At 41.1% G+C, this 27,658-nt stretch overlaps 1 protein-coding gene across 3 annotated transcripts in view; it reads right to left on the reverse strand.

The window, feature by feature from the left end:
- Window positions 1-22,042: 22,042 nt before the first annotated feature.
- The window catches only part of CACHD1 (cache domain containing 1), a 235,245-nt gene continuing 229,629 nt past the window's right edge, over window positions 22,043-27,658 (reverse strand). For all 3 annotated transcript variants that reach the window (XM_055585592.1, XM_055585591.1, XM_055585590.1), the window contains one exon: window positions 22,043-22,945. In XM_055585592.1, the coding sequence (XP_055441567.1) occupies window positions 22,707-22,945 (239 nt within the window). In that variant the 3' untranslated portion in view covers window positions 22,043-22,706. The remainder of the gene's footprint in view (window positions 22,946-27,658) is intronic.

Below are 27,658 nucleotides of genomic sequence, written 5' to 3' on the forward strand. Positions count from 1 at the left end.
CACGGAAGAATTGATGCTTTCTAACTGTGGTGCTGGAGAAGAACCTTGAGAGTCCCTCGGACAGCAAGGAGATCAAACCAGTCCATCCTAAAGGAAATCAACCCTGAATATTCATTGGAAGGACTGATGCTGAAGCTCCAATACTTTGGCCACCTGATATGAAGAGCTGACTCATTGGAAAAGACCCTGATGCTGGGAAAGATTGAGGGCAGGAGGAGAAGGGGATGACAGAGGATAAGATGGTTGGTCACTGACTCGATGGACATGAGTTTGAGCAAACTCTGGGAGATAGTGAAGGACAGGGAGGCCTGGCGTGCTGCAGTCCAGGGGGTCACAAAGAGTCAAACATGACTGAGCGACTGAACAACAGCAACATGGTGAGGCCAGAAGAGCAAGAGATGGCTACCAATTCAGAGATAGTTCAATGATCGTTAGCTAAGCTTAATGTGGTAATTGTTTTGTAATCTTTGCATTTATCAAATCATCATGTTTTACACCTAAATCTAACATGATGTTACATGTCAACTGCATCTCAACAAAACAAGAAAAATACGGTTTGTTACAGTTCCCGAGAAAAGTGGCAAGTCATGCAGGGCCCACTGGGGAAACACCAGGGTTGGTCAGGTGGCAGAAGGAATGTGGGGAAGATCTGTCTGTGAGCCTTTATTTTGGTTTCTCTGGGAAAAGCCAGGGTAAGGCAAGGTAAGCAGATTTACTGGCTGGCTAGTTTGAATAATTTCAGTGGGTTCAGGGCTGTAGAGGTGGTTGGTTCCTAGTTGTCTTTGGCTCTGGGATTATTTAGGGCAGGCAGACAGTATCGTGGACTGCAGGAGCCCGATAAAATGAGGTAGGTGGAGTCGTGGACTGAGGATTGATTAGTTTGTTATATCAAAGGCAAGTTTGCATTCTCTAGAAGTCAGCTAACACTGAGAGAGGTAGTCCCTCCTCTGGTCCCTAAGATATCACATCACCACAAAATAGAGAAAATAAAAAATATGATTAATACAGTTACACATGTATTTAAAACTATAACTCAAGATGCTTTCTGTTTCATTCAGGCCTTCTGGTACGCTCTTTCCTCACCTGGAACTCCTTCCCATTCCTTGTTTGTGTGACTATTATTCATCCTTCAGATTCTATCTTGAACGTCATTTATCAGCTTGGCCATGTGAGAGCAGAGCTTGTCCTATTCATTTATCAGTGTATCCTCAGGGTTCAGCCTACACCTTTGTGATTCTAGAGAGGAATTTAATGCAAGTATTAATCCTCAGCTCTTAATGCTCTGTTTGAGTGAAAATTATAGGTCTATTTTCCAAAGAGTCGAAGCTGATGCATTTAAAATATTTGGATGGCTGTGATTCACAGCTTCCTTTTTCTTGCTACAGTCCCTACCAACGTCTCCCTTCAGGGTTATATAAGCCATATGTGTGGTAGAAGAGTTTTCAATTAGCAGTTGAATCTATCAGTTGACAGCCTGACATTGCAATTTGTACATTACACAATTACCAGAACCTTTTAAACCTCCTATTTAAATTTAGTAGGTCAGACAACTTCTTAAAGACTTCACACTGTTAACAACATTTGGTAATGCTGTTAATGCCACTGGTTTCGCAGCTTTGAAACATACGCTCTTATTTCCAAAGTGAGATTTGGGAGTTACAGGAAGCTTCAGAAATTTGACCTGGTTTCACTGTTTTAAAAAACCCCAAACTTTTATAAGTTACCCTATTTATATACCATACATATTTTATCCTATTGCCTTGGAGAAAAGACTTCATTCAAATGATTCTGCACTTTCTCTAACTCGCTATGGTGTTTAAAATAGAGAAGGACTTGGCAGCAAATTGTATTCTGTGGCTGCTCTTGACTGTCTGACAAAGGAATAAGAACTTGTAGAAAGTGCCTTCTGATTATATTTGTCTGTCAATGTGTATTCTTTTCCTTTGATGAGAAACTCTCTATATTTTCCAAATGAGGCTTTTTTTGTCCATTAGGAATGAAAGAGAGGTTTTCAGCTATGCCTAAGCTTTAATTACAAGTGGATTTGAGTGTTGATGAAATTATTGTGGAATTGAACAAAGGATGGTATTTCCCAGGCTCTATATATCATGAGCACTTTTCCTGTAAAAAGAAGGGGAGAGGGGTTGCAAATGTTCTTTTCACTACTCCTGGTACATTCTTGCTAATTACTAAATAGCAATGTAGGATAAAGGAAGAGTAATATAACATTTATTCTTGCAGGCTGTCACTAGGGAGCTTGTGTCAGGGACCAGCCCTGTGTCCAACGTTGGGTCAGGTGATGGGAACCTGAGTTGAGGAATGTTGTCCTTGGCTTCATAGAGTAGCCGTGTCATTTTAAAAAAGTTTTTTTTTTTTTTTTTAATTTGGCTGCTCTGAATAATAGTTGTGGCATGCAGGATCTTCGATCTTTTAGTTGCAGCATGAAATATCTTTCAGAGGTGGTACATGGAATCTAGTTCCCTGACCAAGGATCAAACCAAGGTCCCATGCATTGGGAACCTGGAGTCTTAGCCATTGGGCCACCTGGGAAGTCCGAGCAGTGCCATTTTGAAACTCTCTTAGTGAGCTTGGTTTCTCTTCTTAGGCTCCCAGAGATATCTGTATTAGATAGAACTCTAAGTTTCAAGAAATAAAAGCCAAGTCAATTCAGATTAGGCAAAAAAGGGAAATTTCTTATAAAGCATAGAGCTATCTCTTGGAATTTAAGGGTGGCACTGAGGACCTCAGGGCGGTCACCTATGTCATGGCAATCGGGCCACACGTGGATGCTGTCTCTCCCTTCCCTTTCTGCACACCAGCAACATTCTTTTCCCCTTTTAAGACTACCTTTCTCAACTTCTTAGCTCACAAAGCAGAAAAAAATGGTTACCCTCCGGCTCTCATGTTTATATCCCTTCTCTTCAAAAGGACACCAGATTTGAGAATCATTTTTATCTCCAAATTTTCAGGAAATGTAATCCAACTGGTTTAGCTTGGGTCAGATGTTCACCTGTGGACCAGCTGACTGTAGCCAAGGGGGTGAAGTTATTTTGTACGTTCCTGGGTCTCAGGAGTCACTTTCATAACCTTGTGGATTTAGGGTGGAAGTTTGGGAACACTTCCAAGACAAGCTATCTGGCTGGATAGATAACTCAATATGCATCCAAAATAATGTTGCAAACTAACTTTTTTCTTTAAACCAAGAAAATAATAATCATTGCTGAAAGTTTGAAAAATATAGAGGGAAAAACATATCTGTATTTGCAACATTAAAAAATCTACTGCTAACAGTTTAGAATATTTACTAACTCTTTTGTTTATGCAAACTTCTCTCTCCATATATACATTTTAACTCTAATACTAAACATAAGTTTGTCTTTAAGATTTAATATTATATCTTATGCATTTTCCCATGTAATTATGTACTCTTTAAAAATAATTTTAAACAACTATAAAATAGTTCATTGCATAATGATTTCTTTAATCAATTCTCTGATTTTCTCATTTCTGATTTTTCACCATTGAAAAACATGAGATAATATGATAGTAAACATTTTCATAAATAATCTTGATATACTTCTCTAATTATTATTTAGTCCTTAGAAAGGGAAGAAAAGCACAAAGCTTTGGAGACATTAATATCCATATTCTCAGGGAACTAGAGTAAAATCTTAATGGAACAGCTAGGTTTACTGGCCCTCATGAGCAACATTCGTAATATAGACAAGAGAAATGTTAAATTTTAGAGTAATAATCACCATCCACCCAACCACCTATTCTTTTTTACTCTCTGTTTGTAGCCTATCACTGGTAAACTGTTCCTCATATTTTGATCCCTTCCACCCTTACCCAGGACCCCTCAAACACTCCCTACCTGTGCATGTCCCTCATGCTTGCACTGGCCACTGTCTTTCCAGTAACAGTTACAACAAAGTGCTATAGTTGTTCATGAGAGCTTGTGGGTTCCTGGTGGGCAGAGGCTGTGTACTCCTGTTCTGCATATATCTAGAATCTAGCACAGTGCCTTGTGTTGTATACCATATATGATCGGTAAACTTGTGAAGCAATAAATCAATGAATAAGTAAATGCTACTTCATTGGTCAATTTCCTAGCTCCTCATTAAACACAAGAATCTTTTCTTAAAGGCTTATCTTGACTACCTCCAGTGGCCCTAGCCTGAGGAGGAAATGCGATGAAGTGAATTCACTTATCCAGTAAACATCTATATAGTGTCTATATGTTACTGGAGACTTATTTCTCTGGTGATTCTTATATAGCACAACTGGATTTCTGGAGGTACAGAGGCTTGAATGAATAATGACTATGGCCTCCAAACACCAATACTGTTTAATATTAAGACACTTTACATACAAATCTAAATTTTTGGCTTTTCTTTTAAAGCTGGCAGTCTGTATGGTAATAACATTACAGTTGGTTACCCACATTTAGGTAGGGGGTTTATTAACACCTTCAGGTTGTCAGATATATTAATTCACTTGTTTAAGAAATATCTAATAAATGTCTATTAAGTGCCTGTAGGCTTTGGTGGGCATTTGGCATTATGACCTCTGCATTAGATTAATTAATATGGAAAACTAGAAGAAGCTGAAGCAGAATAGAGTGTTTGGTAGTAACAGCTCCCTGGGGACTGAGTTCTCCATTAAGAATCAAGAATCTTGAATTTGAGTTCCAGCTTTGCCAACATCTAGCTTTGTGGCCTTGAATGAACCTTTAAGAGCATCAATTTTTCTGTGTCAAGGAGGTGATTGGTGATATCCTCGAAGGTCCTTCAGCTCTAGTATTCATTTATAGAATTATTTTGCAAGCCAGGGGAGGTAAAATGTACCCTCATTTTGGGCTGATTAAAAGTTTTGGAAATAGACAGTCATGATGTCTGTATAACATTGCTGATGTATTTAATGCCACTGAATTGTATACTTAAGAAAAGTCAAGATGGCAAATTGTATATTACATGTATTTTATCATAATACATTTTTTTTAGTAAAAAAAGAAAAGTATCCCACATACCCCATGTTCACAGTAGTACTATTTATGATACCTAAGACATAGAAACAGCCTAAATGTCCATTGATGGATGAATAAAGAAGATGTTTCAAACATATATATATATGAAATATTCAGTTCAGTTCAGTTGCTCAGTCATGTCTGACTCTTTGAGACCCCATGAATTGCAGCACGCCAGGCCTCCCTGTCCATCACCAAGTCCCGGAGTTCACTCAGACTCACGTCCATCGAGTCAGTGATGCCATCCAGCCATCTCATCCTCTGTTGTCCCCTTCTCCTCCTGCCCCCAATCCCTCCCAGCATCAGAGTCTTTTCCAATGAGTCAACTCTTCGCATGAGGATATTACTCAGCTATAAAAAAGAATTAAATAATACCATTTGCAACTACATGGATGGACATAGAGATTATCATACTAAGTGATGTAAGTCAGAAACAAAAAGACAAATACCATATGATATCATTTATATATGGAATCTAAAATATGACACAAATGAATTTATCTACAAAGCAGAAACAGACTCACAGACACGGAGAACAGACTTGTGGTGGCCAAGGCGCAGGGGAGTGGAGGAGGCAAAGACTGGAAGCTTGGGGCTAGCAGATGCAAACTCTTCTATACAGAATGGATAAATAACAAGGTCCTATTGTATAGCATAGTAGACTATATTCTATATCCTGTGATAAATCATAATGGAAAAGAATATGAAAAAGAACATACATGTGTAACTGAATCACTTTGCTGTACATCAGAAACTAATACAACGTAGATTAATTATACTTCTGTCAAAAAGAAAAAAAAAAAAAGGAAAGTATGCAGATAGATCGGGACCCAGTCCCTTTATACCAGGGGTCAGCCAGCCAATCCATTAATGGATGAGACAGTGAGGAGAGGGAAGAGCCTACAGCTCAAACGTCTCCAGTGCAAGGGTGCTCTGGCCTCCATGCCACCCTTAGCCTTCCTGTCTCAATGCTGTTTTACTGTCTGCCTCAACCTCCCCCCATGTCAGGGTCTCCAGGCTGCCTACACCCTCCATCTCTAAAGGAGGAAATTACCACATCCCCTATCAATTTGGACCAAGTTATAAAAATGTTTCTCTCTTTGTCTTTCCTCCCAACTCAGATAGCTTGGAGTTTTTAAAACTAAGAATTGTTTGTAAAAAAAGCTGAAATAGTCTGAATCTCAGTTTGCTTGGGCTGCTGCTACAACTTCTAGATAACATTTACGAGTGCCATTGAATACCAGGAAATTTTCCTAATGCAAAGATTCACTGAACCCTCATAACAACTCCCAAGTATTTTATATTTTAAATCTTATCATTAATTTGGTTGAAAGTTCACTTCCCTTGTTAGGAATTCCAGTCATCAGCCTGCGAGGAGGATATTTGCTTGGTCTATCTTCTCAACCCCCAGCATAGGACCCCGCTTTACTGAAATTCCACATTTGCATCCCTGCTTATAAGATATCTGAAAAGACCAAGACCTGGGCCCTTTGGGGGCCAGCAGAGAACAGCTCTAAGGTGGCATCTTTTTCTCTTCAGAGCACACGCCCGTTTGCTTTGCTCCTCTGCCCTTTCCAACTTTTTCATAATTAAAAGGCTGAACTAGTATCATTTTCCTATTCATCTATTCCGCTTCCCGTCTCCGTAAACTGATTCCTGAACATGAAACACGTGCTGATTACTTAGCAGAGTAAATGACTCACAGTTCCTGTCCTGCCTGGGTCTCCTTCGTGGCTCTGGCCCAGCAGCACACGTTCTCCACAAATAAAACCCTTGCCCACCACCATTCAACACATGGAGCACACTCCCCTTCTCCCCAGACATCGCCCATGTGTGCTCACAGTTCCCTGGCCATCCTCATCTGGGCTCTGGGTTGAGCTTGGGTGACGAGTAATCAGTGAGAGAGTGCAGAGATGGGAAACAGAGGATGAGCATGTCTGAGGAAGGGCTAATTTGGGGCAAAATGAAAAAATCTAATCATTGTTTCTTGACAGATAAAACTATGTATAGTTTTATACATAGTTGAATGTGTTTTTAAATGTTTTTTTATACACACTAAAATGCACAGATCACAACTGCCCAATTTTAACCAATGAGTTCATTCACATGACCCACGTTTTTCTATCCCTCTAGAGAGTTCCAGAAAAACATCTATTTCTGCTTTATTGACTATGCCAAAGCCTTTGACTGTGTGGATCACAATAAACTGTGGAAAATTCTGAAAGAGATGGGAATACCAGACCACCTGACCTGCCTCTTGAGAAACCTATATGTAGGTCAGGACGCAACAGTTAGAACTGGACATGGAACAACAGACTGGTTCCAAATAGGAAAAGGAGTACATCAAGGCTGTATATTGTCACCCTGCTTATTTAACTTCTATGCAGAGTACATCATGAGAAACGCTGGGCTGGAGGAAGCACAAGCTGGAATCAAGATTGCTGGGAGAAATATCAATAACCTCAGATATGCAGATGACACCACCGTTATGGCAGAAAGTGAAGAGGAACTCAAAAGCCTCTTGATGAAAGTGAAAGAGGAGAATGAAAAAGTTGGCTTAAAGCTCAACATTCAGAAAATGGAGATCATGGCATCTGGTCCCATCACTTCATGGGAAATAGATGGGGAAACAGTGGAAACAGTGTCAGACTTTGTTTTTGGGGGCTCCAAAATCATTGCAGATGGTGATTGCAGCCAAGAAATTAAAAGACGCTTACTCCTTGGAAGGAAAGTTATGACCAACCTAGATAGCATATTCAAAAGCAGAGACATTACTTTGCCAACAAAGGTCCATCTAGTCAAGGCTATGGTTCTTCCAGTGGTCATGTATGGATGTGAAAGTTAGACTGTGAAGAAAGCTGAGCACCGAAGAATTGATGCTTTTGAATTGTGGTGTTGGAGAAGACTCTTGAGAGTCCCTTGGACTGCAAGGAGGTCCAACTAGTCCATTCTAAAGGAGATCAGTCCTGGGTGTTCTTTGGAAGGAATGATGCTAAAGCTGAAATTCCAGTACTTTGGCAAAGAGTTGACTCATTGGAAAAGTGTCTGATGCTGGGAGGGATTGGGGGCAGTAGGAGAAGGGGACAACAGAGGATGAGATGGCTGGATGGCATCACTGACTCGATGGACATGAGTCTGAGTGAACTCCGGGAGTTGGTGATGGACAGGGAGGCCTGGCGTGCTGCGATTCATGGGGTTGCAGAGTCGGACACGACTGAGAGACTGAACTGAACTGAGTGCCCCTCAGCAGTCTCCCGTGCTCTCAGAAGAAACAACAGCTTTGAATTACTTTTTCCATATAGACTAGTTCAGCCTGTTCTGGAGCTGCATCACAATGGACTTGCTCAGAAAACACTCTGCGTCTGCCTTCTCTTGCTTAGTTACTGCCTGTGAGAGCCACCCACGATGTAGGCATATCAGTCGTTCATTACTTCCATTGCTGAGTAGTGTCTTGCTGTTATGCATTGAAATTGTTTTAATAATACAAACAACATACGTTTTTCTTGAAAAAACTTCAAGCATTATAGGTAAAAAGTCTAATATTCTTTGGCCACTGTGGCCCCTGATTCCTGGGATCTGTTGGTGTAGGTGATTTTAGTCTTCCCCCCTCTATGCATTCACATACATGTGTATGTCCCAGGAGAAAACATATAAGATTGTTTATCATGGTTTTCAAAACAGTAGTTACCACATTATAGGTAACTCTTTGCAATTTGCTTTCCTTACCCAACAAGATGTTTGTAGATATAACCATGTTTGTGCAGAGGTCAACCTTATTTTTAAAACTGCTGCACAGTATTTAATAATATAGATATTCCACATTTTATTTAGTCATGACTGAGCTTGTTTCCAGTTCTTTCCATTCCAACAAAAGCTTCAGTATAAATATTTGTCAAGTTTCCTTGTGCATTCAAGTTTGTGTTTCAGTCAGACAGATGTGGAGAAGTAGAATTTCTGAGTCAGAGTGTATTTAAATTTCAGTATTCAAAGTACTTACATTTTACATTACAATTTACATACCTCATTAATACTTGGGAATGTTATACAACTTGGACATTTTTGCCAATCTATAAGTGAAAAAAATCTTACCTCAATTCAGCATGCATTTCATTAATTCTAGAAAGATTGAATACTTCTGTATATGTTTACTCACTATTTATGTTTTCTTTTCACTGAAGAACTTCTGGCCTGCTTTTTCCATTAGGTAATTTCTCCTTACTAATTGGTTAGTTTTAATACATATTCTTATTCTCAAGGCCGAGCCTTCGTTTTATTTTTTTGCAATCAAATTTCTTTTTTTTTTTTAATTTATTTTATTTTTAAATTTTACATAATTGTATTAGTTTTGCCAAATATCAAATTACTTTTGTAGTATAGAGATTTGAAATCTTTGAGTGATGACTTCTGCTTTTTTTAGACCCTGTTTTTAAAAAAGTCTTTCACCAAGGTCAGAAGCATAGGGTTTTAGTTCTTTCTGATATTTTTATAGTTGATAGGTTGATTCTGATGTGCATGAAACATTCTGATGAGCCATTTCCAATCTCTTCCAATCTTTTAGCAAATAAACTGAGTCCTATCACATTAGGTATCTTCCATTTTCAACTGGTGATAGACAGGGAGGCCTGGTGTGCTGCGATTCATGGGGTCGCAAAGAGTCGGACACGACTGAGTGACTGATCTGATCTGATCTGATTTTCAACTGTGTCTTTCAGTCTGCTTCCAGTTTGGGGGCTACAAATGAAGTGATCCCATTTTAGCATTTTTTTTCTTTTAAACCACATTAAATTCTGGTCAGAAAAAGTTTATTCACTCTGCAAACATCATTAGGTGCCTGCTTGAGATGGGCCCAGGATGCAGCTGGAAGAAAAAAAGGTACCCGGGACTGTGTAGCACTCAGTCTGGCAGGGAAGACAGGCATAAAACAAAAGCGCGGTGAGTGCAAAGGAGACATCTAGCAGACAATACAACACCCAGATGTCAGGTGAGGTCAAACTGAGCTTGGAGACGTCAATAAAATCGACTTGGGGCTTTTAGCCCAGGTCCTGTAGGAAGTCCAGTGATTGTCCAGTGAATTCCTCCGGGCGCTTGTGGCCTCTGAATCTGAGTTTTTCCCTTCACTTCATTGTTTCGCTTGTCTCATGCCAGCAACTGTCCTCCACTCTCTGCTCCAGCCTAACCAGTCAGAACTTGGTTCATTCTCACCCAAGGCTTGTGTTTATGCAATACTGGTGAAGCTGTGGGAGGCGGGGGTGTACCTGTGACAGACAAACTGAAAGCAGACACTCCTTTAGCCTTCTGACCACCTGGTGCCTGGTGTACCTTTCAGCAGTCACCTTTCTTCATGGATCCCAGAGCCTGTTTGGTGTCCTCTTTCTGCTTTAAGACTTCCCAAACATCTCCCACCTTCTTGTTTTCCAAACCCTTCAGAAGCTCCGTTTACCCCGGTTTACTACGCAGATCAATTTCAATAGAATCTCACTCATCCTTTTGCAGCACAGGAAAAGCTGGTGAAGATTCAAAAGTATAGCCTTTTGTCCCCCGGGTAAGTGGAAGGGACCAGTATAAAGATGGATTTTCCACTGATAAGGATTATGCTACCTTCTTTTTTAGCAGGCAGAAGCAGCCATGGTCAGTTTTTCCCTTCACAGAGGGATATAACAGTGGAAGCTAATGCTGCATGGGTAGTCACTGAGGAAGTGGCAATGAAGTGGAGACCTGAAGGACAGACAGGGATTGACAGTGAGGGATGGGGCTGGGAAGAATGGACTTGGAGAGGAAGTATCCCAGGCAGCATGAACAGCATGCACAAAGGCCCTGAGGCAGACTAGAGCAAGGCTTATTCAAGAAATTAAGAGAATACATCAGGAATAAAGGGGCTGGGGGCCAAATGAACTAGGGTGACTTTAGCAAAATATAAAATGCGTTAAATAAGTAAGCACAGATTTTAATTTTACATTTTCAGAAGGATTGTTCTCCCACAATGAGCTAGTACTTTGCATTCAGTAGGATGACTATAATGAAAAAGAAAAAAGGAAAATAAACGTTGGCAAGGAAGTTGATAGATTGGAACTCTCACACTTTGCTGGTTAGGATGTAAAATGATGCCACTCTAGAAAACAGTCTGGCAGTTCCTCAAAATGTCAAACATAAAATTACCATATGACTAAACCATTTAATTCCTATGCAGCGTATACCCAAAGGAAATGAAAACTGGTATTCAAACAAATACTTGTACACAAATGCTCCAAGCAGCACTATCTACATTTGCCAAAAGATGGAGACAACACAAAGATCCCTCAAATGTGAATGAATAAACAAAATATGGTATATCCATGCAATGGAATGGATGCTATTCAGCCACAAAAAAGGAGTCAAGTACTGGTACATGCTACAGTATGGGTGAACCTCGAAAACACTATACTAAGTGAAAAAAGCCAGGTATTGAAGGTCACATTGTGTTTACACAAAACATTCAGACTAGCTAAAGCCAGACACACAAAGATTGGTGGTTTCTAGTGGATAAGGAAAGGGGGAAATGAGAGTGACAGCTTGATGGGTGCAGTTTCCCTTTGGAGGGTGCAAAAATGTTTTGGGGTTCGAAGGAGATGACAATTATGCAACATTTTGACTGTAGTAAATGCTTCTGAATTGTATACTTCAAAATGGTTACCTTTATGGTCCATGAAATTTAATTCCATGAAAACAGTATTACTCAGACCTCCACATAGAGTAAATGGGGGGTGGGGTGGACAAGAATGGAGGTGGGAGAACAGAGGTGAAGCTGCTGCAGAAGTCCAGGTGAGAAAGGAAAATGACTTGGACTAGGGACCATGGGCTCTTTGGTGCTGGAATGGCCTGAGAAACAACCATGTGGCAAATCTTGGGCTAATGGACAGGGGATCAGGATTTCAGGAAAAGAGAGAAAGCACCGAGGATGAGGGTGTAGCCTTGGAAGGAGAGTGCCTACAGCTTCTAGCTGAAGTCACAGCCAAGGATGAGCTCACAGGAGGAGGGGACGCAACAAGGAGATAGCATGGAGGCTGGGGTGAGGTTCTGAGTAAATACTACAATTTTGAAATATTGGTCCAGATAGAGAATCAGCTAAGAGTAATCTGAAGGGAAAGCAAGGTTAAAGATGGTTTATAATTATAGACTAGGCGGCCAGTGACTGGGGGAGGGGGACTGAGGAGATGAATATTGGATACAACTGGTTGAAGAGCATAGGGTTGGCTCTGGGAAGCCCATTAAGTGAATGAGGTCTGGGGACTTCCCTAGTGGTCCAGAGGTTAAGACTCCCAGTGCAGGAGGCCTGGGTTTAATCCCTGGTCAGGGACTAGGTCTTGCATCTCACAGCTAAGTGTCCACATGCTGCAACTAACAGATCCCTCATGCTCCAACTAAAAAGTTTCTGCATGCTGCAACTATGACCCACTGCAACCCAATAAATACATAAATAAAATATTTTATAAAAAGAGAGAATGAGGTCTGAAAGCCATTTTGATGTAAAGATGTGAAAGTTGTGGGATTTCCAGTGAAACAAGAGGGTAGAATTGTGGCAGCTACAGGGTGGCCACAGAACACAGGGCTGGAGAATGTGGAAACGTTTGAATGTGTTTTCAGGACAGTGTACGGGAGTGTAAACTGGCCCTGGGTAAAGGATTGCCAAGGAGCCCTGAAAGTCAAGAACATACCTTTGTCGCAGAGCCAGGCTTCTTGTTACATAATTTTTTTTTTTTTTCCCCCAAAAGTACCAGCGCCAAAGTAAGAACTCAGGCAGTAATCCTGGTGGGTATAGTGTTACATAAAACACTTTAATCAAGCAGCACCCAGAAATAGAATGGGAAGAGTGTGAAAGAAATACAAGAAGTCTTATGAGAAGGATTTGAAAACCTTCCATATGAAAGCTCTTTCTTAAAGAAATGCTATTTAAAACTATACTGCATATTAGATAAGTTACTCTTCATATAAATTAGCCAACAGGAATTACTTTTGCTCCTAGATAGGTACTGGTGTCAAAAAATTATTGTGTTAATATATAGGTATCATTTTAAAGGCCTGTCTACTAAAGACACTAAATGAAATAAATCAGACAGAGAAAAACAAATACTGAAATATTTTTTAAAAAGTCAAACTCACAGAAAGAGAGTAGAAAGATGGTTGCAATGGGCTGTTGGTGGAGGAAATAGGAAAACGATACCAATCTTCAGTTGTATGATGAATAATGTCCGAGGATCTAGTGGGTACCATGGTGACTATTTTGGCCACAACAACTGAAATTTATTGAGTGAGTAGAATTTAAGTGTTGTTACCTTCACCTACCCTCACAAAAGACAAATACCTGAGGTGATGCAAGTTAGCTAAGGTGAAATCCTTCCACAACGAATATGTATATAAAATCACCAAGATGCTCTCTTTAAATGTCTTACCATTTTATATGCCAATTATACCTCAGTAACCCTGCCAACACCACAGTTCAAAAGCATCAATTCTTTGGCACTCAGCTTTCTTCACAGTCCAACTCTCACATCCATACATGACCACTGGAAGAACCATAGCCTTGACTAGACGGACCTTTGTTGGCAAAGTAATGTCTCTGCTTTTGAATATGCTATTTAGGTTGGTCATAACTTTACTTCCAAAGAGTAAGCGTCTTTTAATTTCATGGCTGCAGTCACCATCTGCAGTGATTTTGGAGCCCAAGAAAATAAAGTCTGACACTGTTTCCCCATCTATTTCCCATGAAGTTATGGGACCAGATGCCATGATCTTCTTTTTCTGAATGTTGAGCTTTAAGCCAACCTTTTCACTCTCCTCTTTCACTTTCATCAAGAGGCTTTTTGGTTCCTCTTCACTTTCTGCCATAAGGGTGGTGTCATCTGCATATCTGAGGTTATTGGTATTTCTCCTGGCAATCTTGATTCCAGCTTGTGCTTCTTCCAGCCCGACTGCAAGGAGATCCAACCAGTCCAGTCTAAAGGAGATCAGTCCTGGCTGTTCTTTGGAAGGAATGATGCTAAAGCTGAAACTCCAGTACTTTGGTCACCCCATGCGAAGAGTTGACTCACTGGAAAAGACTCTGATGCTGGGAGGGATTGGGGGCAGGAGGAGAAGGGGATGACAGAGGATGAGATGGCTGGATGGCATCACAGACTCGATGGACATGAGTTTGAGTGAACTCCAGGAGTTGGTGATGGACAGGGAGGCCTGGCATGCTGCAATTCATGGGGTCGCAAAGAGTCAGACATGACTGAGTGACTGAACTGAAGTGAACTGAACTGAACCCTGCCAATGCAGAAGACTTAAGAGATGCGGGTTTGATCCCTAGGTCAGGAAGATTCTTGAGGAGGCCATGGCAACCCACTCCAGTATTCTTGCCTGGAGAATCCCATGGACAGAGACGCCCAGTGGGCTACAGTGCATAGGGTTGCAAAGTGTTGGACACTACTGAAATGACTTAGCACGGCATACCTCAGTAAAGCTGAAAGGGGAAAATAAAAACCACACACACATACACACATGAAAAGCATGAACAAAGACATGTATTACATCAAGAAAGTCAGGTGTTTGGCCAGTAGACCAGTTGGCTGGAACATAGCAGCGGTATATGCAAGCAGTAAGCAGGATGAAACTTGAATGCATGTCAAGAAGCAACAGTTAGAACTGAACATGGAACAATGGACTGGTTCCAAATTGAGAAAGGAGTAGTCAAGGCTGTATGTTGTCATCCTGCTTATTTAACTTATATGCAGAGTACATCATGTGAGATGCTGGGCTGGATGAAGCACAGCTGGAATCGAGTTTGCTGTGAGAAATATCAATAACCTCAGATATGCAGATGACACCACCCTTATGGCAGAAAGTGAAGAGGAACTAAAGAGCCTCTTGATGAAAGTGAAAGAGGAGAGTGAAAAAGTTGGCTTAAAACTCAGCATTCAAAAAACTAAGATCATGGCATCTGGTCCCATCACTTCATGCAAATACATGGGGAAACAATGGAAACAGTGAGAGACTTTATTTTCTTGGGCTCCATAATCACTGCAGATGGTGACTGCAGCCATGAAATTAAAAGACTCTTGCTCCTTGGAAGAAAAGCTATGACCAACCTAGACAATGTATTAAAAAGCAGAGACATCACTTTGCTGACAAAGGTCTGTATAGTCAAAGTTACAGTTTTTCCAGTGGTCATGTATGGATGTGAGAGTTGGACCACAGAGAAAGCTGAGCACTGAAGAATTGATGATTTTGAACTGTGGTGTTGGAGAAGACTCTTGAGAGTCCCTTGAACTGCAAGGAGATCAAACCAGTCAATCCTAAAGGACATCAACCCTGAATATTCATTGGAAGGACTGATGCTGAAGCTCCAATACTTTGACCACCTGATGTGAAAAGCCAACTCATTAGAAAAGATCCTGATGCTGGGAAATATTGAAGGCAGGAGGAGAAGGGGATGACAGAGGACAAGATGGTTGGATGGCATCACTGACTCAATGGACATGAGTTTGGGCAAGCTCTGGGAGATGGTGAAGGACAGGGAAACCTGGGGTCACACAGAGTAGGACAGGACTGAGCAACTGAACAACAGCAAAGGCAGGATGAGGTTCTGAATATAAGCAGGATATGAACTAGGGAGCACATTGCCAACAGAAGCCAGGAAAGAGGTAAGGCTGAAAGCTCTTAAATGGTGCTGACTGATCAGAGCTAAAGCATATGAGTTAGCACATGAGAACACCTTAACACAGTGACTGTCATGGGGCAAATGTTCCATGTGAGTCAAAGTCTTCAGTAGTTACTGGGTGGGAGTGTGTAGGATGAACTTGACATCTCTAGCCTTCTCACACCCAGCATACAGAACATCCCTTACTCTCCTTCCAAAACTCCTCCTGCTCCAGTCTCCTCAACACAGAAAGTGATGCCACCACTGTGTGGTAATTGTTCAACCAGGAACCCCTGTCTCATCACTCTCCAGAACCAACCACCTCTGCTCTGTTTCTTCTTCCAAAATTATTTTCCACCACTTTGCTTTCCTTCATCTTTAATATCAACCTGCATTTCTCACCTAGACTTCTGTAATGGTTTCCTATTCAGATTTCCATTTCTGTTCCCTACCCCACAATAATTTTAAACTCAGGATGGTTTTTTACAAATATAGGCTAGATAGCCTTTTTCTCCCTATTGACTTCCCACTTACTTCAGGTCTTCTCTTCCATGGCCAACAGGACCCTGCCTTCCTATCTCTTCATTCTCATCGCATTCCACTTCCCCTTTGCTGGCCAGTGCTCTAGATATGATGCTCTCCCCTCTGCTGGAAACGTCAGCCTGCCCACTGTCCCCTTCCCCTGTTGTCTCCCTCTTCCGCATTCTTGAGTAGCAGTTTCAACATCACCCTTTTACAGGCTCCCCATGAGCATCTAATCTAAAGCTGATTTTCTCCCTGCCCATACTCTCCCTCATGGGTTACTTTGTCCATCACCCTTCCTTAGCCTTTACAGCAAATAGCTATATTTGAAATTCGACTCATACTTTTTTATTTTCCTGCTTAATGCTGATACTGATGCTCTCAGGTGCAGATATTATAAAGTCAACTCAAATGGTCTTATACAAAGGATCCAGAAGGAGGGTGGGATTCAGAGTAGATCACATCTTCCCTTATGTTGGAGGAATGCCTTATGCTGTGCTGCCTTAAGTCTAAGCTTATGACTCAATAAGTAGGATGAATTTATGATTGCAGTCGGATTAGTAGGAAATCCAACCCACTGATTTAGGTCATTTCCTGCAGTCACATTCATTGCTTCACAATAGAGGAAGAGTGGGAGCTAGCCTCATTACCCACCGACAGCTCTATGTTCATTGGGAAAGGGGATTGTTCTGTTTAATCCCTTCCTGCTCCTAGGGCAGTACAGACGTGTGGTAAAGAGAGTCTAGGGAGCCAGGTTAGAGGCCAATGATTCAGTGGAGATATACAGATAGCTATAATAATAATATATAATATATACAATAATAATATATATAATCAGTCACCAAAAAAGGAAAAGAATGGACAAAGGTGAATGATATTTTTTGCTCAAAGACTCTGGATTTGGAGACTGACCAGATGTGAAATGAGAGGGAGATGAGGACTTTCAAGGGGTTCTGAACCTGGGATCAGAGCCCCAGGCCTCCTTGTTCCCACTTCAATGCTGTACCTTCTCAAGCAAAGGACAGAACAGTCTCAAATAGGGTATATACTGCCCACAAAGAGGTGAAAATGGAGTCTTGGTGGAGTAAAAGGAACCAGATATTAAAATGGCTTGCAGCCCTCCAAAGCTATGACAGATCTTACCCTCTGGTATTTCATTTCTCTTGTTAGGGTGAATTTTAATTAAATAAAATTTTCTTTTTAGGAGAGTTGCAATAATGAACTTTTAAAAAGTTATGTTTGGCTTCCCTGGTGGTCCACTGACTAAGACTCCATGCTCCCAATGCAGGGGCCTGGGTTTGATCCCTGGTCAGGGAACTAGATCCCACATTCCACAAAGGGTTTGCATGTTACAATTAAAAATTTCAGTAACAGTTACAAGTAAAAATTTCAGAAGTAAGCCAGAAAGAAAAACACCAATACAGTATACTAACGCATATATATGGAATTTAGAAAGATGGTAACAATAACCCTGTGTACAAGACAGCAAAAGAGACACTGATGTATAGAACAGTCTTATGGACTCTGTGGGAGAGGGAGAGGGTGGGAAGATTTGGGAGAATGGCATTGAAACTTGTAAAATATCATGTATGAAACGAGTTGCCAGTCCAGGTTCGATGCACGATACTGGATGCTTGGGGCTGGTGCACTGGGACGACCCAGAGGGATGGAATGGGGAGGGAGGAGGGAGGAGGGTTCAGGATGGGGAACACATGTATACCTGTGGCGGATTCATTTTGATATTTGGCAAAACTAATACAGTTATGTAAAGTTTAAAAATAAAATAAAATTTAAAAAAAAAAAAAGAGAAAAAAAAGAAAAAAAAAACTAATATTACATTTATATCATGCAGGTACATTCATTAGATGAATTTATAATGTAGGTTGCTATTTAAAAAAAAAAAAAATTTCACAGGCTGCAACCAAAAAAAAAAAAAAAAAAAAAGATTCTGGATGCCACAGTGAAGATTCTGGTTGTCACAATTAAGACCTGACACAGCCAAATAAATAAATAAATATTTTTAAAAAAGAAATACACAAATGCTAAAGAGCTTCCATCAACACAGTCATTCACAAAAAAAGGTTAAGAAACACTGAATTAAGGGAAGAAGAAGCCCTAATTTGTAATTTAGGACTGAACAGAGAGGTTGGTGGAAAACCAGAATAATCTCAGGTGTCTATATATCTACATATATTGATACACACATACATGTTGGCTATAAACAGATCATCTTATATAGTTATAAGTAATAGCCACAGAGAGATGTTTTTCAACTATTTTACTGAAAGATTAGAAAACATTCTGAATACAGCATTGATTTCAGGCAGGAAAATTACCACTCCTCTGTTCACAGAGGACAAAGATGACCCTAGGCTGTTCTGTTTGATTTTTCTAGCATAAATGTATTCTAAAAAGTGTAATCATTACAGCAGGCCATCACACAGAGAAACGAGCTTAAGTGATCTTCCAGGACTTCCCACATACTAGTCACTCTAACAGGCAAAATAAACCTGTCAGAGTAAACTGCACAAAGTCTTTCAAATGAAAATATTAATAGGGTTCAGTTGAACATCCAAATTCTATCAAGAAGTAGAGGGAGAAAAACTGCCACATATTCCCCAAAGTAAATGTATCCAAAAAGCAGATGAATGTCTGCCACAAGAACCAGTATGAGTCTGAACAGTGTTTTGTTGGGACCACAAATACGAAATTCCTTGTCTAGCTGTGTAAGGTAACCTGGAACACCCTTAGCTCTTGGTACTTGTCTATGCTGACAAGCAAGTTTGGCTCAGATGGTAAGAGGCCTTTGTGAATAAGAGGGATTGATGGGACCCCCTTCCTCCCCATTTCCCAGATGTCAGGAGAGACTTGTTTAACAAGCAACATAACAATCCATGGAATGGGAGAAAATATTTGCAAATGAAGCAGCTGAGAAGGGATTAATATCCAAAATATACAAATAGTTCATGAAGCTCAATATCAAAAAGACAATGCAATCAAAAAATGGGTGGAAGATCTAAACACACGTTTCTCCAAAGAAAACATACAGATGGCCAAGAGGCACATGAAAAAATGCTTGACATCACTCATTATTAGAGAAATTAAAATCAAACCTACAAAGAGGACTTCCCTGGTGATGCGGTGGATAAGAATCTACCTCCCATGCAAGTTTGATTCCTGGTCTGGGAAGGTCTACATGCCATGCAGCAACGAAATCCATGAGCCACAACCACTGAGCCTGAGTGCTGCAATGACTGAAGCCTGTGCTCTTGGAGTCTGTGCTCTGCAGCAAGCCACCACGAGAAGCCTGTGCACCACAACGGGAGCGTAGCCCCCACTCACCACAACTGGAGAAAGCCTGTGTGCGGCCATGAAGACCCAGCACAGCCCAACACACAAAAACTAAACCACAGCTACAATGAGGTTATCACCTCATATAGGTCACAATGGCTACCACCAAAAAGTCTACAAACAATAAGTGCTGGAGAGGGTATGGAGAGAATGGAGCCCTCCTACACTGTTGGTGGGAATGTAAATTGTGGAGAACAGTATGGAGGTTCCTTAACAAACTAAAAATACAGCTACCATATGATCCAGCAATCCCACTTCTGGGCATATATATGGATAAAACCATAATTCAAAAAGATAATATACCTTAATGTTCATTGCAGCACTATTTACAATAGCCAGGACATGGAAGCAATACAACATCCATTGATGCGGGAACGGATAAAGATGTGGTACATATAAACAATGGAATGTTACTCAGCCATAAAAAGAAGGTAATAATGCCATTTACAGCAACATGGGTGGACCTAGAGATTGCCATACTGAGTGAAGTAAGACAGAGAAGGACAAATGTATGATAGTGTTTATATGTGGAATCTAAGAAAAAATGGGACAAATGAACCCATTTACAAAATAGATATAGAATCATAGAAGTAGAAAACAAACTTATGGTTACCAAGGGGGAAAATGAGGGGGAGGGATAAGTTGGGAGACTGGGACTGATACATACACACTCTATATATAAAATAATAAGAACCTACTGTATAACTCTACTCAGTACCCTGTAATGGCCTATATGGGAATAGAATCAAGAATGTGAGTGTGTGTGTGTTTATCTGATTCACTTTGCTGTATAATAGAAACACACACACAAAAACAAAGCAAAACAGACAAAAAATAAGCAATATAATCTGGGCACAGGAGCCAATATTGATTGCCCTGATTAAAAGTTTCCAAAACCATATATTTCCTTTTAAATAACAATGAAAATGCAAACAAGAAATATTTAAACATTATATGCAATACTTGAGAAAAGGTACTTAGAATATCAAAACTTCAGCCCAAACCTCACAAACCTGTGTGTCATCTCTCCCAGGAACTGCAAATCTCAGTTGTGTCCTTATTCAAGAATAAGCATGCAATTACTTTCCCCAAAAGTTCATGATGGGGAGAGAGTCTTATCACAAAAGACTCACACAATACATTTTTCTCATTGTCTTTGAGTAGGCTGTCCATATCTTATTTTTTAAGCTTTAAGTTTTGTGATTGTTTTCTTGAAAACAACCAAGTTCCCCCTCCATCGAGGGGTCATAACACAAAGGTTCTCAACTTGAGAAAAGACCCCAGTGTTCCACGAAGAGGTTTAATATCCTGGGAAGACAGGACAGTCATTCATTCCCCAGAAATGTGAGAGGAGCCATTTATTTATTATTAATGACACAAATTTAGATCCTCAGAAAGGGGGAGCTAAGTTCCACACATTTTATTTGCTTTTGATTTTAACCCATTAGAGTCTTAAATTTCTTTGCATATTCAAGATGGTTAGGAAGGCCCTGAAGTTGACTGTGGCATTGAAGGGAGGCCTCCTTTCAGTTTGGCAACTGATCTGCTAGGTTAAAGTGAATGTAATTTGCCCTGAAGCATGAGCAGCAGTCCATTAAGAAATCACTACAGCCACTAAAACTGTCCATTCATACAGTTTATTTCACTAGGCTGCAATTTTATACACAGTATGAAGAGGTTTCCTGATAGCACACATATAGTTTACTTTCTGTACTGCTGAAGAACCAATTTTTTTTTTTTTTACATTATATCATAACACCCTATCATTAAAACATTATTCAGTAAATTTTTTTCCAACTACGTATAAACGGAGATTTACCACACACACGGTGCAAGAATGTCTTTATAACATATCTGGATCACAAAATGTGAATCTAAAATACATCACTGTAATTAGAACACTACTTTAAAATTACAATGCCCCATGTTATATCAGCCAGATTTGATGAACCCCTGTGTACATCACAAAGCAGTTGTGGATATCCACAAAGATAGGTGGACATCTTCTTGGGTAACTGGCAGCAGCTTTTAAATATGATTTCAAAAGAAATCTTTGTTTAAGAGTGAAAATTCTGAATTTGAAAACTTCTTTTATGTGTTCAATATTCTCAGAATCAAAATGGGACATTTAAAAATTTATAGTCTAGTCTTTAAAACAAGGAGAATAAATCCAACCCTCCTTTAGCTGAAAGGCTGGCATTGTAATATTAGGTTTCGCAGAAACCTAAGGAAAGAACTGTATGGGAAGTGGAAATGAGTTAAAAAGCAACATAAAATTTCTCTGAAAGCTTCCTGGACTGCCCCTCCCCACCTCTGTCAAACAGAGAAAGAATACTGTTTTGCAAATCAAGATGTATTTCCATGACATGATGTTCTAAAGAAAATGTATGTAAACAACTCAGAGAGAAAGATTTCTTCATTTTCCTTTTTTTTTTTTTTTTTGGTGGAGTGAGGCAGTGGGATGGTATCCGTTAAATAAGAACTAGAACTTCTTAATCAAAAAACCACTTTAATACACACAAAACAGCTAGGGATAATTGCTGAAAATTTCTCATGTGTTTCCTTTTCTTTCTCCCAAAGTTTGAGAATGTTTTGAAAGTTCAATAAATAGTAGAAAAATAATCCTTTACTTAGAAATTTGAGATGCATCGTTTAGAGCTTAGTATGAGTTCCGTACAGCAAGTGTGGCATCTAGGTACCGCTAAGAAACCAGGTGAAATCTTCAAAGACACACTTCTCTCTGCCTCTGCCACATTCTCAGTCTCCAGGGGAGCAGACCTCTCTTTTCTTCCAGTTAAGGAGAGCAGAATGTTTCTGGCTCCTCGGAACATTCCTCTGGCTCAGCTTAACCAAGGTTCCCAATGTTTCATTTATAGGTTCCGGCTCTGTTTAGAGGTTTGCGTCTGTTCATTCCATTGGTGTGATGGCAGGTTCATTAATCAGACTTCTTTCCCCTCCATTTCACAACCAGCCTAGCATCTTCACAAATGCGGTGTTGCGGCTGTTTCACTTGTTTGGAAACATGTTAACAGGCAGGAAGATGAGTTCAATGACTCCGGACAAAGCAGGACACAAGTGGATTTGATGCTGGCTCTTCTTCCCTCCAGAACATTCGGCAGCTCCCAGATCCCGCCTTCTGAGGAGGCGAGAGGGCTAGCATTCCGCGTCGACAGTGTGCACCGTCACGGCCGCCTGCAGGTGGTGGCTGTGGTGCGGCGTCGGGTGGTGCAGGCGGTAGTGGTGGAACTTGTGACTCAGGAGCGCGGCGGTCTGGGGCGGGGTGTCCAGCTCCAAGTCCTCGTCGTGGTTTCCCACGTCCACCCCGGCCGACAAGGGGTCATTGGTGCACGGAGGGTTTTCACTGTCTTCCTGTGGGCTCATGGTGCTGTAACCTAGAAAATGAACACAACACATAGGCAGCTGAGAGTTTCCAGAGGCAGGGACGAGCTGTCAGGCAGATTTCTGCCGGCACTGGGAGGCGCTCCTACCTTTGGACTATGTAAGAGCCAATGTTTGCAGGCTGCCAGCAGACCTTGAAGTGACTGACTTTTAAAGAGATCTTTCATTAGCTGTTGTCTTAAAGCAATTACACAATAAATACGTAATCATTTAAAATAATACAAACAACAACCCTTTCCCCAAATCCCCTAAACCAACAAAACAAAACTGAAAATCATCCCAATTTTTTCTGAACCACAGATCCCCACAATTGACATTTGGGGACACAACCTTCTACACTTTTCCCCGAGATAAGATCACTTTTTATTTTAGAGAGAGAGGGAAAAAAAAAGGCAGCTTCAAAACGCCTGAATGTGATACCACGGTAAGAACAAAGACAGCTGCCACCATGACAGCCCTGGTGTCATGTAATTTCTACACACCAACAAGGCATGTATTTAAAAATCCACTTTACAGGTGAGGGAAATGACAATCAGAGAGGTTAATGAACTTGCCTGAGTTTCAGTCCCTAACAAAACACTAACTCCACAGACACCCACAGCAACTAGCAAAGGAATCAGCTATTCTTTGTGTAAGCTGGTTCACTGTATTTAAAGATTAATTTCTCTTGGTATTCTAAGTAATACATGTTTCAAAAGAAATTGCCCTTGCTGATCAAAGGATTCCATTCCAAGAACCTTGGCATGTTTTTAAATATTGCAAAAAAAAAAAAAGCCTTCAAGAATTTTGAGAAGTGACAGCTCGTTAATATTTCCGCTGGATCTACAGTTAGCATCAATCAACACTCACCCGTGGGTAGCGCTAGTCACAGCCATGGCTGCAAAATTGACGTGCTTGCATACAGCCAAGCAGGAATAGTTTGTGGTTGAAAATGTTATGCTTCGTGTGAAAATGAGAAAGGCAATCCTCAGTGCTCAATGAAATGTTCAAACGACAGAATTCTTTCAGTCCAACCAACAAATATTTACTGGGCCATCTACCTTGTATAAGACACTGTGCTGGGCACTGTAGGAGACCTGGAGATGAAAACTGATCCCTGTACAAGGAATTCATTTACTAGTGCTTGAGAAATAAAACAAGTACAAGCATAGCTCAATCCAATTATTCATTTATCAAAGACCCTCAGGAGGCTGAAAGGAAAGACTATGAAGCATGAATAAGAGATGTCTATTTTCCTTAAGGATTTCACCACCGAGTAAGAGACAGGTATGTACAAAGTTAGGCTTACTCTACTGAAGATCATGGTAAGTGTTCTAATGGAGGTTTAATTGAAACCCAGCATGTGCTCAGTTATGTCTCACTCTTTTGTGACCCCATGGACTGTAGCCCACCAACCTCCTCTGTTCATGGGATTCTCTAGGCAAGAATACTGGAGTGGGTTGCCATTCTCTCCTCCAGGGTCTCTTTCAGATCCAGGGATTGAATCTGCATCTCCTGCGTTGCAGGCAGATTCTTAACCACTGAGCCATCAGGGAAGCCCATTGAACAAGGAATAGCTAATTCTGGCGGGCGGGCTGGGAAAGTTTCAGAGAAGAACTCATATTTTACTTGGGCTGTAATGGATGAGTAGGAGTTTGGTGAAGTGGATAGGAGCACAGGAACAGAAGGGCATGGCCAAGAGGACACAGGGCAATTCCTATACCATGTGGCCATGATGAGTGCTAGCAGGTAGCTACAGGAGGGACTTAAGTTTACAAGGTTTTGAGCAGACCACAAAAATAGCATGGTCATTTTTATATTCTAAAAGCAGAGTTATGGTGGAAATTTGGAGGTTGACTAGAAAGGAGAGAGAGGGAGGAAACTAGAAAGGAGAGAGAGGGAGACAGTTAAGAGGTTATTGCCACAGCCTGGGTGAGAGATGTTGAATTAAAAGTATGGGATTGGACAGACATCTCTGGAGTGGAAAAACAATAGAAGTTCATCAGAAATTTGATGTGGGGGACTTGGGGGTGACGGGACAGCAACTTACTGTCAGGAAGATGACAGAGGGAGACTCCAAGATCCTGAGTCTTAGGGAAGGAAATGAATTTTCTTTTTGCACATCTTGATTTTTAGCATCTGTGAATAACATATGTAGAGATACCCAGCCAGAAAAACAAGTCAGGGCAGGAGAAGGCAAGTATGTTGCTGTGTGCCTATGATTACTGAGTGCCTCCTTGGTGCCTGATGCCAGGCTAGGGGCTCCACAGAAAAAGGAGTAAGGTGAGGTTCCAACTCCTGAGAAGCCCAGAGTCAAGAAGGGGAAATACAGGTACAAAACCAGAGGTACCCCAAAGAAACACCAAAGCTGATGAACTTGACTTAGAATCCTGGAGGAAGTGACATTCAAGGTGGCCCTCATGGGACAGAGGGGTTCCCTAGATAAAGAAAGGAGTGGAAAGTATTACAGGCAGGGAGATTAGCATATGCAAAGATGCAGCAGATAGAGCGGCTGTGGATTTGAGGAATGGGGAAGAGCTTCGTGTGCGAGAGAAGGAGTAAGAGATGAATCTGGACAGGCAGGCTGAGACCAGATCAGGAAGGGTGGTCACAGAACTGGGGGGAAGGTGGATGGCAATGACATAACGTCTGCTTTAAGATGACCCTTGTGGCAAAGAGGAGGTTGGATGGAAGGAAGGAGGGCTCCAAGGCTCAGAGTACAGGGGGCTGAGCACTGGCCCGAGGAGACAGCAGGGCCCTGAAGCGAAACATTTGCCGTGCTTCAGTGGAGCAAGCTGCTGCTCAAGTGCAGGGCAGGGCGGGGCAGCCTCTGGTGACCACATGGGCTTTCTGGCGCCCACGAGAGTTAACATCCTCAAGGTTATTAGGTTCAGATGCTGGGGGAATGGAGATGCTTTTTCCCAAGATGCAAAGATCAGGAGCCAGAATGAACTCCTCAGCCTCAGTAGTGCTAAGTCTAGAATGCAGTGGAGGCTGTAAAGGCTCAGTTACAAATGTTCTACATGTAAGAGACCAAAGTACTAGAAAATACATTTCAGCAAAATCTCAGTGTCTGTGCCGATTATTTTTGGCCAACCTTTAGTGCTAGGCTGTCTTTATCCTACCTCCAAATACCTCCTGGATGCCTTCCTGTCTCGCTTATTTACAGGCATCCATTGTAATGATAGTTGATGTCCACATTTGTGGTGTAAAATTCATAGCGGTCCCTCTGCGCCTGCCTTGCCCTCCCCAACTTCCCTCATCACTGTGCTTCATGTTCCATCTGAAGGTCTTTTCTGGGAAACCTTCCCAACCACCACCCACCCCACCCAGTCATACCAACCCACAGGAGTTCTGGTGGCCCTTCTGTGATGTCAAACGGTATTCTCTGCAATCCCTAGCTTAGATTTTACCATATTACAAAAAATATAGGACTGTCTTGTCTATTAGAAAAGTGCAAGGGCTTAGGCCTCACATAAAGCAGGTGTTTAATTAAAAAAATAAAAATCACATAAATTTTCACATTAATTGGTTTTGTCTGGTGTGACATTTACCAGTCTCATCTAATAATAAAGGCATTCTAGGACTCACTAGGCCCTGCCTGGTGTTCTGACTTAAGAGTCTGGGTGCTCTGAACCTGGCTGGTCACAGACCCAAGGGGTTGGTGAGCGGTACAGGCAATTCGGGGGCATCAGCATTTTCTGATCAGAACCCCAGCAGAGATCCTTCCAGAGGGAACCACTCACTCTGGAGCAATCTTGTTTTATTTGCTCAGTGGGACACTATTGCTCAATTCCTCTGTAACTTAGGCTTTCTCTTATCTCAATAATTAATGGAAATCTGGAGGGAGGGAGTTGTGGAGAAGCAGGAGGAAGCCAAACACATGCTCTCACTTAGCAAATTAATTGAGTGTTTACTCAGCACCAGGCAATTCTGTGCAGTGCTGGGAACAGTGATGCATAAGACAGACACGGTCTCTGACTCATGGAGGAGGCAGCACTATTTAAAACACAGAGGATATATACAAATAACTTCCAAAGAAAGATTTCTTTACTATCCAAAGGTATATGTAGAGAAATTCTTGCAAAGATTTTTCAAGGGAAAACAGGCTTTAGGAAGGAGGCCAGGCATCACTCAGGAATAAAAGAGCCAAATTAGGCTTTTGCTCTTTGGTTTTCTGCTAATATATTTATCCCCTGGTTCTTAAAGAAAGCTCTCTTGATGTCAAGGGATGTTAGGTCCCTCTGGGGACTCACTCACCACCTTGTGGTCACAGAGAGTAACTGCAGGAGAATAACTGCACCCCTAGAAAATAGCTTTGCTGTGTACTAGGTACTTTTCGACCAAATTTTCAAGGTTCAGCATTTTAAGTCTTTTGGTGTTTACTTCACAAGGAGAAAATTTCCCTTTTATAAAGAAAAAAATATTGCTTAATATACATTTGAGTAATGCTTCTAATGTGATGGTAACTAAAACACAGATTCACAAGGAATAAATACATACTGTTGGTTTTTAACTTAAAAAAAAAGCCAGTTGATGGTTAGATAGAATGTGATATTTTCAAGAGAAATAATGGGCAAAGCAGAATATCAGTTCAGTTCAGTTCAGTCGCTCAGTCGTGTCCGACTCTTCACGACCCCATGAATTGCAGCACGCCAGGCCTCCCTGTCCATCACCAACTCCCGGAGTTCACTCAGACCCACGTCCATCGAGTCAGTGATGCCAAG

Source organism: Bubalus kerabau, chromosome 6 (genome assembly GCF_029407905.1).
Source record: "Bubalus kerabau isolate K-KA32 ecotype Philippines breed swamp buffalo chromosome 6, PCC_UOA_SB_1v2, whole genome shotgun sequence".
Taxonomy (NCBI): Eukaryota; Metazoa; Chordata; class Mammalia; order Artiodactyla; family Bovidae; genus Bubalus; species Bubalus kerabau.